The 17,081-nt window shown below is 40.8% G+C and overlaps 1 protein-coding gene across 6 annotated transcripts in view; it reads left to right on the top strand.

Annotated features, from left to right (window-relative positions):
- The window catches only part of SPATA13 (spermatogenesis associated 13), a 347,397-nt gene that overhangs the window by 276,588 nt on the left and 53,728 nt on the right, over positions 1–17,081 (top strand). For 4 of the 6 annotated variants that reach the window (XM_072719826.1, XM_072719829.1, XM_072719830.1 and 1 more), the window contains exons 3-4: positions 12,662–13,027; positions 14,778–14,922. In XM_072719826.1, coding sequence (XP_072575927.1) covers positions 12,662–13,027; positions 14,778–14,922 — 511 coding nt within the window. Of the gene's footprint in view, positions 1–8,966; positions 9,178–12,661; positions 13,028–14,777; positions 14,923–17,081 lie in introns of those variants that run through there. The other 2 variants (XM_072719831.1, XM_072719828.1) reach the window with 2 other exon arrangements.

Raw genomic sequence — 17,081 nt, 5'->3', positions numbered from 1 at the left:
GAGAGAATCTCAAGCAGACTCTGTGCCAAGTGCAGAGCTGGATATGGAGCTCAATCTCATGACCCTGAGATCATGACCTGAGCCAAAATCAACAGTTGGATGCCTAACTGACTGAGTCACCCAGGTGCTCCTAGTAGCTTTTTATTTTAACAATCAAGTCAACATTTTCTGTCTTTTTAAAAGAAATTTCCATGGAATGTTTCAAAATATTTCTGATTGGATGTTTAATATCTGACAGGCTACTGAACTTTATAAATTTAAAAAGCCACTTCTAAAATTATTTTGTAAAAATGTAAAATCTAAAGAATAGTGTAGTATACATATAATCATGTAATCCTTGAACTTTATAAAGTGGCTCATTTCTAGAATAGTTTTTCTGTAGTGAAATATCAAGTAGGATTTTCCCACTAAAATAAAAGGGGAGGGGTGCCTGGGTGACTCAGTTGGTTAAGTGACAGGCTCTTGATTTCTGCTTAATTCCTTCTAGGAATTAAGTTCCTAGGCTCTTGTAGATGTTAAGTATCCTGTTTTTTAGGTTTGCACATTTCTCTTCCAGATCTACCTGTTAACTCTTGATTTAGGAAAGAGAGTTATTCCTGAAAAAGTTAAAGGTAACCTGTAATCCTATTTTTCTCTTCGAACTCTATATCAATTGGATATGAATTTTTACAGAATACAAACAAAAATTCCTTTTGGCAAAATAGTGAAATGAAACCTTTTCAAGCAGAAATAGTAGAATGAAGAATTTGGCCCAAAATCTGTTGAGAAGGGTTGCCTGGCTGGCTCAGTCAGTGGAGCATATGACTCTTATTTCTGGGGTTATGAGTTCAAGCCCCACATTGGTTATAGAGATTACTTAATTTTTTTTTTAAATCTTAAAAAAAAAACATGTTGAGGATTGTCAGTACCTCAGTTGCTCCACCCACTCCCAGAAACTGGAATTTTACCAACTCATTTAGAACTCTGAAGATGTAATTGTCTCTTAAAAATAAATGCATCAGAAAAATAAAAATAAAAATACAAGTACCAGTAGTAACCTCTCAAATTTGTATGACACTTTTGCAGCTAATAAAAGTCCTTCACATAATATTGTTGCATTTGATTCTGGCAGCCACCCTGTGAAATAGGCCAGCATTGTTGTATTTGCTTTAAAAGGTGGGTAAACTGAGGCTTAGAAAGGTTGCAGGACCCTCCTCCAGCTGCTGAATAGCAACTGGGCCCAGAGCTGGTCTTAGAATGGGGAAGAAGGCCCAGAAACACCACCTGCATGACAGCTGACACGTAGACTTCAGTTCTAGCCATTTGCTGGTTTCCTGATCTTTGGTGGAATCTCATAATCTTTTTCTCTCTCTTTTTCTTTCTTTCTTTCTTTCTTTCTTTCTTTCTTTCTTTCTTTCTTTCTTTCTTTCTTTCTTCTCTTTTTCTTTCTTTCTTCTTTCTTTCTTTTCTTTCTTTCTTTTTGTCATAGCCTTTCTTATCTTTAAAATAGAAGTGTAAATATCTGCTGCAGAGGGTGTTCTAATTAAATGAGATGGAATTGGTAAATGCTGGCATCATAGTCCTTTGATAAATTTCCTTTCTATTTTCTCTTTTGAATCCAAGACTCATGTTCTTTCCACTGAGCATGAGCCATTTCCTGACACTGCTGGTCTTTCCCAAATCAGATTCCTTCCTCTTGATTCTTTTATGTGGTTTTTGGCTACTTGGGATGGGCTCAGCAGCTCAACAAAGGGGCGTCAGTCCCTTTTCTGACAACTTTTGGTAGTTTCCTTGATGACACAAGAGTGAAGAAAGCCCCTTGGACAGTAGGACTGGTGTGACTCCAGGTCTCTAGTGTGGCATTTCTTCTAGATCAGCACCTACAGGTGGAGAGGTAGGCATGGAGCCTTAAATATGGTTTGTGACGAAGGTCAGTCATTACAGCCTCATTCTCTTATGTATGGTATGAATTTTTACCTATTTACTTACAGCAAGGTTCTGTTGTACACTTCGCTTTATGTTTTTACTCCTTTTGCGATATAAATTATTCATCTCTAATTCTTTCACTGCTAGGCTTTGAATTAAACATTTTCAAGATATTTTTCTTGAGTGCATGTTCTCATATCCCTCAGAAATAAAGAAAGGAACACCACCGGTGCTGTCTGTAGGTCTTGCCTTACGTGACAGTCCTATACAGACAGGCTGGGCTACTTTTTTTTTTAGAATTTATTTATTTTAGAGAGAGTGTGTGTGCAGGTGGAGGAGGAGGGAAGAGAGAGGGAAAGCAGACTCCGTGCTTAGCAGGGAGCCCAATGCCGGGCTCCATCTCTGATCTCACGATCTTAGGATTGCTGGGATCACGACCTGAGCCAAAACCAAGAGTTGGACCCTCAACTGACTGCACCATCTAGGGGCCCCAGGCTGAGCCACTCTTGATGGAAGCATTCTTGGTGAACAGCAGCTTTAATTTAGGGTCAGTGTTTTCCTGATAGGTTCATTTGCCAGACCCTTGTTAAGTTTCAGGGAGAGTGACGCAGTCCGTTGTCAGTGATTGCTGCTGGAAGAAAGAAAATCCTCATGAAGTCATTACTTTCTCTGACTCTTCTGGGTTCTTTTTTCCAACTTCCCATCACTATGCCCTCTTTGTTCATTGCTTCTTCATCTTATCCCTTTCTCCTGCCAATACAGTAATGCTTCAAACTTAAACTGAAATATAGAAAAGAGATTTTTTTAGAGGTTCTAAATCTTTCTGTTTACATTCTGTTGCCAGGAGTGGACACTTACTTGTTGGAAAAGATTCCATTACCATGTACTTCACATATCTGAAACTTCAGAACAGAGTTATTAATAATAAGGGAAGGAAAATTGCAGCTAGTCTGTTTTCAGGGTGGGCTGTATTCAAGTAGGTTATGAAAGAGACAGGAATGGATGGTTGTGTCCTGATCTAAAACATGGGTATTGATTTAAAAATATTTAGTTATAAAAAAAAAAAATAAAATAAAAATAAAAATAAAAAAATATTTAGTTATAATAAGCAATACCTTAAATCAAGCTCATTTTTACAAAATCATCCATAAATATAGGGAGGGAACAGCTTCCTTGCCACCTAGAACTGTCCATTGATTTGCTCATTTGTCTATCCACCAACTTAGCCATTCATCTCTTTCCACATGTGTGAAGCATTTTTAATTCCCTATTTCTCAGGCTCCAGTGTAGACTATGAGGACACTACCATAATATTGGGAGTTTGGAAAGAATAGTAATAGCTGCCTTTGTGTGATGCTGAGTCAAATAAATGCTATGTAAACATTGTGGTGGTTTTAATAGAGTCACAGAAAGGACCAAAGAGCTCAGAGCCCAGGGGAGTTTAAGAAGTTTTTCTACAGCAGTATTTCAAATGAGTTTTGAAGGATAAATTTTATAGATTGACAAAGGCAAAAAGATAATCCTAGAGAGAGCAACATTTACTTCATTTGCAATTACATATAGTAAATAAATATGTGGTAAATGGTGAATCATTCGATATGGGCTGGAAAATAATTGTATCTGAAGACAGAGCTGGAGAGATCTTGGATAAGATTTTGAATGACCTCGGGTTTGTTCTATCTAGGTAATGGCCATCTAGAATTAGATGTGTGTTTCAGTAGTATAGAGTAGGTTGGTGACAGAAACAAACTGAGCAACTATTGGAATACTTCCTTAAGAAACAATGGAGCAGAGTCCTCCTGAGATTGAATGATTGACAGAACATGGTGATTGGGTGGCTTTGGCTTGTGAAGGTCGGGAACAAATCGAGAATACCAAATGTGGGATATATTGGATGTCCTTCACTAATATGAAAAATAGTTTGGGAAGAGAGATGATTCATGAAGTTGCCATTCTGCATTCTAATCCAGAAACCCTCAGTTTTCTTGATTCTAAAGGCACTTGGAGCCATTGATTTGAGTGTTTGTGTGCTGTCATCCATGACTTGAAATGCTTGTGATTCCTCGAACAGACACCTCTGTCTTCTTCCAGTAGAGAATCAACTGGTACTTCCTTCTCTGCTGCCCATTCTTCTTTCCCCTCTCCTCCTAATTAATTCCTTCTACCCTCTTTGTACAACGAAGGTCAAAACAGCATTAAGAAAAAAACCTTTGCTCTTCAAAACAGTTCAGAAAGACAGTGGATTTTTGATATATTCAAATCTAAAACATGGTTCATGATTTTAGAATATTTAGTTATCAATAAACTTGGAAAAGAAGAAAGTAAGTTCATTTTTATAAAATAACGCTTTTTATAAATTGAAGAAAGTTTAAGTAGACCTCTGGTACTCGTCATCATGTGTTTCAGAGATAAAATACATATTAAAATGTCAAGATAGAATTGTTACATACATTTATTTTATATGGTTTTTATTTTTTTATTTTTTTATTTTTTTATTTTTTTATTTTTTTTAAAAGATTTTCTTTATTTATGAGAGAGACACAAAGAGAGAGAGGCAGAGACACAGGCAGAAGGAGAAGCAGGCTCCACACAGGGAGCCTGACGTGGGACTCGATCCTGGGTCTCCAGGATCACACCCTGGGCTGAAGGCAGGCGCCAAACCGCTGAGCCACCCGGGCTGCCCATATAATGGTTTTTAAATGTGTCTTTACTCTTAATGAGTCTAGGCATAAATTGCAACCTACAATTCTGTTATTTTCTCTGCTTGTGTGCCAAACCTAGGATTGTGTTGCTGTTGATTTGGAGATGGTAGGATGGTTTGAGTTTGTTTTTTTGGTTTGTTTGTTTGTTTGTTTAGATAAGCCCCCAAAATGGAATTCCCCTAAGTAATTATTATGAAGGTCAGGGGAGGAAAGCTCATCACTGGCCCTGTGTTTGCCCAGGGTCAGTGGTAACCCTCCTCCCACAATGTAAGGGAGATGGGTTAGGAGCACAGGGCATGGTTAGGGGGGCCAGGATGGGGTGCATCACAATCATATAGACTTCATTTCTTTATTTTAAATAAATGAGGATGAGCTCAGCTGCACCGCTTTCTCAGTATAGTGTAACAAGTCAACAGTGTTGAAAATGTTCATAGTTATTTAAGTGCCTTTTTATGTTTATAGAACTGGGCTAAGAGTGTTGAGTTAAATTGTATTCTCCATGAACTTCAAATATTTGCATTTTTAAAAAATTAACTATTTTGCTTATAAAACAAATGGTAGGTTCACTAAGTGTGTTTTAAGTATATTTTATCATCAGTTTTACACATGCAAGGGCAATTGAAGTCCACTATACTCCCCTTTTACTTCAAGAGCCTCAAGCATGAATACATTTTTAAATATTTTTCATACTGTGTCATATTTTTTTAGCAAATGGCCTATCTATTCCTTGAACCCAAAGGACAAGGTCATAGCTTTCCAGATCATAATAGTTCCTTTTCTTCTCTCTTTTCCTTTAATTTTTAAGAGTTACATAAAAATTACCAGTGTGTGTATAATCTCATTTGATAATAATCAGACAGTTTTTGGTTAGTCATTTGCTATCAGAATTTCAACAATCCCTAAGGTTCTTAGAAGTTGAAACTTCGTATCTTTAAGATGTAGTATGTTGGTAAGCATGTTACCCAGCATTAGTATGTACTGCTGCCTCTAGCCATGGAAGGAAACCCTTGGTAAATGGGTTTCCATTTCTCTTCTGTTTCTTGTAGAGACCTGGGCTAAGTCCAAATCTGGGGTCTGATAAGGGGGAGCGACAAGTTTATGATGGTGTCTGTCCCTTCCGAGGGTGGTCCTTGAACTAGAATGGAGCAAGGTTGAACATGCATGATTTCCTAAGGTGGCTGTTAGTTAAGTGAGGGGTGTTTGGCCATTTACTTGGTTCAGACCAAGTCAGAGGCTCCCTTTCTCTTCTTGCTTGGACAATTTTAGAAGTAACCCCACCTAACTATTTATTCCTTCACTAGCTTAAGTGTGGTAGGAAAAGGCGTGTGAACCCCTGGAAAGTTGGGAGGAGGGAGAATTAGAATGGTTGGGTGGTAGGCGGTCCACTTCTGGAATGCCTCTCCTTGTGCCACTGCAGTTTCCACACACAGACACACACACACACACCATCAAGGTGTATAAAAGAAAAGGCAGCTTTGGAGAAAGAAAAATGATTCCACCCACTTGTTCTAAAAATTAAAGATAAGAAACCAAACATGATTCAGTAAGTTAAACAAAACCAACTGTATTTGCAGTTCCATATGTGACCAGTTGAAGGGAAAAGTTCCGCTCTGGCAGTGGCGCCTAGAGCAAGAGGGGAGGTGAGAGATGATGCGGGACGGGGGAGGAAGCAGTAGAGAGGAAGAGCCGGGGAAGATGTACATACATATGCCTATACCCGTGAGTGAGGACCCACAAACAGCCCAGAGAATTCACCAAAGGGGAAGCATAAACCGGAAGTGGAGAGATGTAAAAGAGATAAGCAGGCAGAGGCTCTTTGTGGAGCAACGTGTTGAGGTCTAGTATTTGTGGAAGTTGCTGCTCTGGCTTTTTGCAATAAACCATATTGCCTTTTTCTTTTGTACATCTACAAATGGGGGACATCATGTCTGGTGCTGCCCTTTCAAAGATGAAATTAAGTACCTGATCTCTCTCATGTTCTCTTTAATTAAATCCATTGCCTTCTCATGACTAGGTTCTCATTTTCAAAATGGGTGTAATAATGCCTTCTTTACATACCTGAAAATATGATTTTAGGTAGATTATAAATGCAAGTTGATGACAATTTAAGATTTCTAAGTAACTAAGTATCTTTTTGGTGTTAAAGTAACAAAAAAAGACAAAAATGTCATCAATGCTCAAGCTTTCATCTTTCTAAATATATAAACATTTTCTTGCTCTTACTTTTAACTCCTTAAAATGTAGTAGTTGATCTGGGATCTTATGAATTCCCTCCCTCACTTAAAATTCTAGGACATGTATTTATGACCCACCCCATCCCAAGTACTCTACAATTCAGATTAAAAAAAAATCACACTTAAAAAAAAGGGCTTAGGTCTTTTTGATTATGACACATTAATTTTCATTAAAGGGAAATTAGTTAGAGACATATAGCTTTAAATAGTGAGGTGCATTTTTTAAGCTTTATAATGTGTAAGGCCTAAAATTTCATTTTTCTAGAGTTGGAGCACAGAACTGGTACCATAGACTGGTCTTAAGTGAAGCTGTCTACTGGGAGTTTTGAACTTCCACTCATCTGAGGATTGTGTCAACAGAAATGGATGAGTGGGGCTTTATTTTACCTTGTAGGTAAAAGGTAGCATTTCCTTTGATTATGAATGTAGGCAACAAGCCAGAGCAGTTTTATCAACACCTGTGATTTTGTCACCCATAGAAGTCACAGATCTTTTTTACATTTTATAATAGTTTTTGCTGGTATCTTAAAATCTCGTATATTTATCAGTGCTTCAAAAGAATTAGCAATAGGTCTAGGTTCCACTAGATGGATGTTCCACTAGACCTATTGCTAGTCTTCTCAATTTATGTGTTTTATATATATTGTTGTTTCAGTTCTTTTAATATTTTTATCATAATCTGATTATAATTTTATCTATTTTATGTATTTAAGATGGTGATTTGGAGAAGGGGTCGAGTCGCTAGCTTTCCCCAACTGGCAGGAGTACCAGAGAGCCTCTCTTCCTGTGATTTCCTTCCCCCACCCCCACCCAAGCAGCTCTACAGCTAAAGGCAGGAGGACCTACCAGATTTCATCTTCTTTCTGTAAAAGTGTATGCCAAGGATGCAGGCCTGCAGAGCGGAAGGGACCGAGATTTTGAAATCAGACAGACCGAGTTATTAGGCGGAACTCTTTCTTTCAGCTCTCCTAACAGGAGCAAGTAATTGCCCTAGTGTCTAAGTGGGTAAAATGTCATGAATAGTTAGCTACTTCCCATGGTGATGGTGAGGATTAGGTAGGGTATCCCGTGCCTGCTGCCTGCTGTAGTTCTGGCACATACGGACATTCAGAAGCCACAGCTCTGATTATTATCATTATTGCTGACCCCTTGCAACATGAGATGTTGAGATGTGTTCTTGTCTCACATTCAGTTCTGTGACTGTACCTGAGTTCCTGATGGTGTTCAGGATGCTGAGAACCTGTGAAAGTGTGAGAGCCTTGTTTATTGTATCAGTATGCATCTTGAGAATATCTTTGGCTCATCCAGTGTAAAAGCTCTGCTTTGGTTAATTTTTTTTCTCATCTTCCCAAAGCACCTTAATTTCCCTGCTTATAGTATTTTCTCCTGAATTACTGTGCTATATGAGTTTCCTAGGGCTACTGTGACAGATTTCCACCAACTAGGCAGCTCAAAACAGGAGGATTTACTCTCATTGTTGTAGAGGCCAGAAGTCTAGCCTCTAGCAGCACAAGCGTTTTGTGGCAGTGCTTGGAGTTTCTTGGCTTAGAGATGTACCCCTCTGATCTCTGCCTCTGCTCTCATATGACTCTTTACTTTTGTCTTTGTGTCTAAATTTCCCTCTTTTTCTAAGGACATCAGCCATTGGATTAGGACTCCCCTAATCTAGCATGACTTCATCTTAACTTGATCGCATCTATAGACTGTATTTCCAAATAAGATCATTTTCATAGGTCCTAGGGGTTAGGGCTTCAACAATACCTTTTAGAGGGGCATAATTCAAGCCATAGCTCTTGATATTTGATCCTCTATACTTTACTTAGACTAAGCTTCTGAATGGATATATGTGACATCCTGGCTTTTTGTCAAGTCTTTTTTCCTCAGTTAATAACTTACTCTCACTGTTGCTTCAAAAAATGTTTTGAAGTGTCTCACTGGAGGTAATTAGACCTATCTTGGCTTTTTACTTTGCAAAGCAAAGAAAGAAATCTTGTAGAGGAAGAAAAAAATTCAGGATTCCTGACTAGAGAAAGTACTCTAAAACTATACAGAGAAGCGAGAGTTAAAAGGGCAGCCACTCCACTGCAAAGTTTGTTTACAAAAGTTTGTGACTTGGGTGTGAATTGGCCAATTAAGCTTAGAGCCCTGGACTGGTCTGAAGCCCAAACTGGTGGATTGTGAGGAGAAGCGTCAGCAGACATAGCTCTGGCATGGCCACTTACACCCTCACTGTCCTGTTTTAAAGGCGAGAAAGAATATCAGAGAGCATGGATATGGTCAACTGCTTGTTCCTTCAGTGTATCTGTGGGCCACCACTGCCTGTATCAGAGTCCCGGGTAGGTTATAACTTGTGGAGAGTGGTAGTGGTGGTGGTGGTGGTGGTGGTGGTGATGGTGGTGGTAGGTGTTTGTAGTTCAGATATAATCACAGTCAAGCTCTGTTCCCCGGAATGAACCTCTGTCATATTTCGAAGTACATAAACTTTGCCAAAGGAAGGTTCAGTTTTAGAATACGCATCTATTCTCATTTATTTTGCTAGGAATCTAAGTCTCTTCTGGCTAAGGATCACTGTCTTTCCTTTTTTCTCTTTTGCTAGGAGTAAAGTGGACATTTCAATTGTATATATTATTCTGTTAACTAATTTTTGCAATTCCTAGAACATTCAGTACCACTTAGAAAGGCTGTTTTCTCCTTTTGTTCTTTGGTGGAACTCTATAAATAGTTCTAGGAGAATTATAGTGGGTTCTTATGTGTACCCCCTGGTGGGAATAGTAGCTGACACTCGAGGTATGACGTGTTAAAGAAATCATCCTGTGCACGTCTCCTGCCCTCTGATTTCCTGCTTTGAGAATACCTGCCTTTATGTAGCCTCCTCACTTCCTGGAGTATGTTTTGGTCTCAGAAGGATTTCTTACCTGAACAACTAAGACAGCCTCCTGTCTTCCTACACCCATTTCCTTATTTTCCTGTCTGCATCAGCAAGGCTTTAGTGAGGCATGCTACATGTTGCATTAAGTGCAAGAAAACAAAACAAAACAAAACACAAAACAAAAAAACACAAAAAACAGAAAACCACCCGAAAAAACAACAAAAACAAAAAGCAACAACCCAAAGAACAACAACAACAAAAAGCTGCACATAGATTTGTTACCAGTTAGACTACTGCCTATAATTTTGTCTTGCTGCTGTTTTTCTAACACCTTGTTTCTGAACCTTCTTATTACAGGTTGATAATATAAATGGACTTATTCTTGACTGCTTAAATTGTGCCATTTGGTTTAATAATAACTTGTTTTTCATATGTAATCAAAAAACATTAATGTTTTCTTGATTTCTCGTGTTTTCCCATGGTGGTGTTAGAGAGGAGAGACTTTTCCTCCACCCTCTTAGGCTTAGTACATGGGGGTGTATAGAATTGAACTGCCAAAAGGCAGATTAGAAGAGAAAAGACAGGTTTTCATTCCTGTAAGTAAGTGGGAGTTTACAGGAAAAAGTGACTCCAGGAAGTGATAAGAATTGGGGGCATTTGTATTTCTTACTAGAGGAAGGGGAGGTGGTGAAGACTTGGAAAACCCAATAATTTAGGAAAGATAAATGGGCCTGTGGAAGAGCAGATGGGAGGTCTGATAGTTTTGTGGCAACCTCTGCTGAGGCCAGGTCTTCTCTTCTCAACTGATAAGAGTCAAATCTTCCCTCATTGGAAGAAAGAAAATCCTATCTCAAGATAGTGGATTTATGACAATTGAGTTATTTTGGGAAGCTCTGGCTTCAGGCAAATAAAGGAGTTCAGAAGAAAAAAAAGTCTATTCTTGAATACCTTGAGCTCAGAAGAGTTTTTATACTATGGTGGTGTATTCTAGACCTCTCAGTGGTGACATGGTTTAAACATGAAGTTCCATGCAGTCAGAATCCACAGACAGCAAGGTAAGTGGTGATTGCCAGAACTTACTTGCTTTTGAGCGGAGGTGACTTGGTACAGTGGGGAAATTTTGTGGTATCTTGGGAACAGAAATTTTAAGACCCACGTTCAGTGTCTGTCTTACTGTGTGGCCGTAGGCAAGTCCCTTCCTTTCTAGAGGTTTGGTTTTCCTAATTTGAAAAATGATGGCAGTGCAGTAGAGCATCTGTAAATTCCTTTCTGCTTTCTTTGCTCTTCATCAGATTTTTCATAGTGCAGTGGATCCTTGAACAACATAGGTTTGAACTGTGCAGGTCCACTTACATGCAGATTTTTAAAAATTATTTATAAATACAGTACAATGCTGGAAATGTATTTTCCTTACGATTTTTTTGATAACATCTTTTTTTTTCTTTAGCTTATAGTATTATAAAAACACAGTTTATACTATGTATAACATACCAAATATGTGTTGATTGTTATTGGTTAGACTTCCAGCCAACAGTAGACCGTTAGTAAAGTTTGGGGGAAGCCAAAAGTTACATGCAGATTTTTTACTGTGCCAGGGGCAGCACTTCTAACTCCTGTGTTGCTTAGATGTCAACTGTGTATGATCTTAGGGACCTCCGAGGCACATGGGATTGAAAATTACAGGAACCATATTTGAGGTCTCGATTGCCACTGTTGGGCGAGTAGCATGATCTTTTGGGCCCGTCCTGGGGGCAGTGCCGGGCTGCCTGGGGCAGTTCTGCAGGCTGTCTGCAGGTCTGCCCTGCCCTTGAGAGACATCTCTGTTCTTGTTCTCTTCCCTGGGTTCTGGTCTGTTTTTATTTTTTATTTTATTTTTAAACAATAACCAGAGATGGGAGAAACTGGAGGTGCCCAGTCTCACAGGCATGTGCTTCCTGTAGAACTATGTAGCAGCCTTCCTCTGAACCCAGACTTTGAGGGGTATGCTGACATAGAGGTTATCTGGCAGGCCGGGCTGAATCTGGGCATGCTTATTCTACACACTGCTTTTTAAGAGCAATAATTAACTGTGGCTGATAAGGGCTATCTCACTTATCATTGTTACAGCATTTCATCCACACCAGGACCCATTATTTATTCCCCAGTGAAGAGCTACAGAACTGAATCCTCAGACCTTAAGTAACTGGCCTGAGGTTACAAAGCTAGGTAGTGGCCCAGGCTGATTTACCCAGAAGGCTGTCCATTTCTAACCTCATGGTTTTTTGCTGGTACACTGCATGTCTCTGAAAACAGTATTTGAATAGTTTGAAAGTGTTGCCTAGTTTAGGACCACAGACTTGCCAGCTGTGGGATTGTCTAGTCCTGAAAGGTCAGTTGTTCCTTGTCCTGGTCACACAGCTAGTTAGTAGCCTGATCTAGTTCTTGGAATCCTAGTTCAGTGCTCTACCCAAAAGACCCAAGTCCTTGAGTGTCAGGCGCTAACAGCCCAGACTTACTTTTATTAAAGCACATCCTATTTTTAAAGATTATTGCAAGAAAATACCTTAGAGCAGCAGTGTAAGGTATTACACATTCATTTCTCCTTTTGGAGTTCTGCATTTCCCCATGCTGTTGTTATGTGTGTTTTTGGGCAACACTGTAGTTCCTTCTTTCTAGCAACTCGCAATGGAACTGATTTCCTTAATAAATTTTATCATAGGCCATCACTAGTCACCATACATCACTATTTAGATTATGGTTTTAATTCAGCCTCCAATTAAAGATGATTTGCTTATTTTAATGCACAGTGCAGTTATGTCTTCCTGTTAGACAAATAACTTTTTAAAACAAACAAGTACATCAATAAGGCCTTAAGGCAGGGCCGAAGAGGCTGGGAGGGGAGTGTATGGCTTGTTCTCTTTCAATACCTTCCTGGATCTTGGTGCTCACCTAACTTGTTCACATTTGAAAAGGTCATGACAGAGGAATCCTGGAGGCGGGGCTCATCCCGAGATGAAGAAAGGACAGAGTCTCAGAGGATCACCAGGAGGAAATGGGGTTCTGGGAGAAGATCAAGGCCCCGACCACTCTCTGACTATGGCCAGCTGGCCCACCGAAGTCTGTCTATTCCTGAAGATTCAATTGCTGTAGACCCCCAGAAAGAGGACTCCTCGGAGGGGGACCACCAGCCAAACACGGCCCCCACAGTCCCTGCGGACCAGAACCCTGCCGTGGGCTGCCCCAGAGGAAGCCGGAGAAGACGCCCCATCTCTGTGATAGGCGGGGTCAGCTTCTATGGGAACAGCCAGACAGAGGAAATAGAGAGTCTTCTAGCCCAAGTAAGATCTGGTGTGCTTCTACCAAAGCAAACCAAGTCCTCCAGCTTCCTGGCCTTTGTTCTCCTCTGTAAACTAAACAGGCCGCTGCTTTTCTTTCTTCTCTCTGCCTCAAGGACGACAGACTCACAACCTTTCTTCCTGACTTTGAAAGCACGCATGAATTAAACTAACCGTCTGACGTGTGGATGCCTTTTACTAATCTTCTGTCTTTCCTGGAATCTCAAACAGTATGTGAAACTGGTTTGCTGTTTGTTCTAAATCACCTGAGATCTTAATAAGGAAAAAGTAGCAGTGCACATTTAGTGAGCTTCCTGAAAGAAGTTCTTGAAAGAGAAAGTGTCCTCCAATGTTAAAATGTAAAGATAAGAAGAAAATAAGAAATCGGTTCTTTAGGAGCTAAGGAAATCATTTTCCTACCATTTTTTAACTCTTTACATTCAAGTTGCTGCTTTGCAACTGCTTTACCAATAGATTTAAAATCTTTATCTTTTCCCCTTAGTAATTCAACAAGTACTTACACTTTGAGTCTACAAAACATTTAAATAAAGGCCCTGTTCAGGAGGAGTGTATGCTAATGGTGAGACCCAGCCATAGTCTGGGGTTCCCAGAATAGTATATGATTAAGTGCCCAGTTTCACTTTTTGAGCTTGCTAGCTGATATCTTAAGTGACTCAAAATATTCTCTTAAAGGGGAAAATCTATGTTAGTATTGGATTTTATATTTACATTCCCCCCGTAGAGCCCAGCCTGATGCCTTGTTTATAGGAAGTGCTCAAATACCTCTTGTTTAATAGAGTTCAATTGAATTGTATTCTTTTTTTTTTTTTGAATTGTATTCTTAAGATAAAAAATTAAATGGAAGAATACCGTGAACTTTTTGTGGTATTGAGATGAGCTATATGCCAGGAAATAATTCTGAACCAAAGCAAACTGTAATCTGTTTTAACTTAAAACACAGTGTGGGGAAAATCGAAAGCACTTTGAAATCATTTCACTTTGGAGCATCAAGAAGGAATGTGGTAAGATAACTTTATGTACTGTAAGCTCATTTAGGGAATTGGGTGGAAAATACTAAGAAAACCTAAGGAAAGCATAAACCAACTTGACCTTCGCTGTATAGAGATGGTTCACATGGGAAAATCAACAGGGTACATAGGTGATTCTAAACAGACCTGGGTAAATTCATGGAAAACCAACTCTTCTTTTAAACAAAGCTTATTTGTCATGATAGTTTAGGTAAGGAACATTTGTATTCCACAAACACGTACCTAGTGCCTGCATGTGGATGTCCCTGATGGGTGTGCCAGTCCGAGGCTGTCATCCAGGACTGGGTCTTTAGCACCGTGTGCTTCCCCTCGAGGCGGCTGCCGGGAGCACATCTTCTTACCCTTCTGCCTCTGCATCTGTGTGAGAAAGCCACCACTTCCTAAATCTGCTTTTCTTCTTCTTGGACACGTTGCTTTTACTAGAGTATTACCCTTTGGTATGTTACTGACAAATAAGATGAAATGTGTGCCGTGAGGTAAGAGCTCTTGAGTCGATACTGGTTTTCTAAAATCTTGGAATAATTCATCACAACTGAGCCCCAGTGCAGCCTGAAGCTCTTGCCATGATTTGGAGAAAGTGTTTCACATGTGTGAGTGGCTTGGAGGTGACGGCGCCGACCTGCTCACTGCTGTGCGTGTGAAGAGCTTTGCAGGAGGTGCCACTTCCTGGCATCCCCTCACAGCGTTTTGCTTTCCTTTTGTAGCCGGCAGCCAGGCCTCCCGTGCCAGCTCACCAGGTGCTGCCCTACAAGGCGGTTTCGGCCCGCTTGCGGCCCTTCACCTTTTCCCAGAGCACCCCCATTGGGCTGGACCGCGTGGGACGCCGGCGGCAGATGCGAGCATCCAATGGTGAGTTTCTCAGGCCCACCCTGTTCAGGGGTCCCTTTTTAGAAACTGCTGTGGAGTCCTCTGTTGGACTGTTTTCTTTTTTTTTTTTTTTTTTTTTTTTTTTTTATGTTGGACTGTTTTCAATGAAACAAATGTGCCCATTCGAATGGGCACCTCTCCACTGCCTCTGGGCCTGGTTGTTATTCAGCTGGGAGTGAGGAGGGCTTGCCTCAGGGTCTGCTCATGCAGGCGTGGGGGTGTCGTCAGCTCTTCCGGGGTGGGTGCTCTGTGTCATCACAGTGACCCCACTTGAGAAGTTTGCTCCCCTCATCTGTGTATCTAAGTTCCTGTAGGTGGAGAGCTAAGAATGGAGTCCCAGGCATATGTCTGAACCTTTCTGAAGCGCTTTCTGGGTGTTTGAGATTTGCAGATGCTGTTTTGAACACCAAAGAAAAGTTTGTCTAATACAGGAGTTAATATGCTCTCACAGTACTTGTCCAGTAAATGCTTATTGATTTGAATTAATAACCGCATGTTTTCAGAATGATGTTTACATTCTTAAAAAATAAAATCTTCCCCTCTGCCAATATTCATGTCAGAACCAATCAGCTGGTCAGATAATGAATGGCATGGACCAGAGTAACAAGAGCCAACATTTATTGAGGACTTACCGTGTGGCAGACTGCCCCATGTGCTCCCATGTATTAGCCTATTTGATCTTCGTTAACTACCTGCCATGTTAGATGCTATTATTCTCGTTTTTACAGATGAAAAAGCCCAGGTATATATGGGTCACCTGCCTTAGGTCACTCAGGAGGGGGCAGAAATGAGATTTGAGTCTACAAATAGAACTTTTAATACTAAGTGGTTCATTTTTAACCACTGAACTATGCTGCCTCTTGAAAGAGGTGCAGCCAACCCTAATGATTATAGCTGCAATGGCAGTTTCCTGTCTTACTTTTAGAAATGAATATTATGTGGTGAGCATGAGAGTAAGAGCTGGACATTAGGAAGCCTGGCTGCTGGCTGCAGCAGCACCACCACCTCGCTGTGTGGGCACATCCTGCGTGTGATGGTGGCAACGGAAGTTGTAAGATGGGGTGAGGTTTAAACAGACTTGAAGAAGGTGGAGGGTGTCACTTGAAGAACTGAAATTCCGGGGAGGGAAGGAGGGAGGTAGGGAAAAGATGGGTCAAGGAAGGGAAAGAGAGCAAGGAGGTATGGACTCCCTGGCCAAGGAAGACATTTCTAAGGACAGGCAAAGAGGATGTGACTGGTGACCAAAAATGGGGACAAGAAGGTCTCTGATGGATTCTGACACAGAAATCGTCGAGGACCGTGTTACACTGGGTGGTGAGAGGTCAGGGAGTTGGTGAATGGTGAGGGAATGTTACCACCCCACATGGTGTCGCCATGGTTTCTAACTCGTGTCACATGTACTGGGAGGACTCAAGGTGGGACTTGCAGGTGGAGGTTGAGGAAATCTGTGAACATCTCATGACGTTGTCAGTCTTTCAACCCAGTAGGATAGACACCTGGGAGTCATCACTCCCCTCCTCATCACTCCCCTCACTAGGTCCCATCCATTGGCTCTCAGGATCACCTTGCTTCTCAGTCTCCTTAACCCTTCCCCTCACAGCCACCCCATCACCTCCTTGAGGCCAAGCTTCATACACTCTCTAGTCAGAGCCACTGTTCATGTTCAACTCTTTCCCACCATTGGAATCAAGCCCCAGTTCCTTAAATGAGTTTATGGACTTTTGTGAAACCGGAGTGTCACTTTCCATCTGTTTTTCTCCCTTCTCCCGCCAGAGCTTGCCATCCAGTCTTCCTGCATCTGCTGTAGGCTTTCACACTCCCTTCGCGCTTCTCACATTGCCCCCGCTGTCTAGAACTCCCTTCTTTCCCATTGGCGTATGTCAACGTTCTTCCCATTCAGAATTCAAAACCCATTCACTTGTGTGCCCTTGGAGACAAAGTGCACTCATTGTCTTCCTTCTGCAAAGCTGCTCAGCCCCAGGCCTCATGGTCATCCAATTCTGGTGACGTTTTCAGAAAGTTATCCAAAAGGAGAAAAAAAGCTATTGCACAAGTTATTCTTCACAATATGGTGTAGGCACAAAAGTCAAAGTGAATGTCCAGTTATGGCAGACCAGTGAGTTGGGGTGTTGCATGAGCCA

Source organism: Vulpes vulpes, chromosome 9 (genome assembly GCF_048418805.1).
Source record: "Vulpes vulpes isolate BD-2025 chromosome 9, VulVul3, whole genome shotgun sequence".
Lineage (NCBI taxonomy): Eukaryota > Metazoa > Chordata > Mammalia > Carnivora > Canidae > Vulpes > Vulpes vulpes.
Note: the sequence above shows the minus strand (reverse complement) of the source record. Positions and strands in the feature narration are given on the sequence as shown.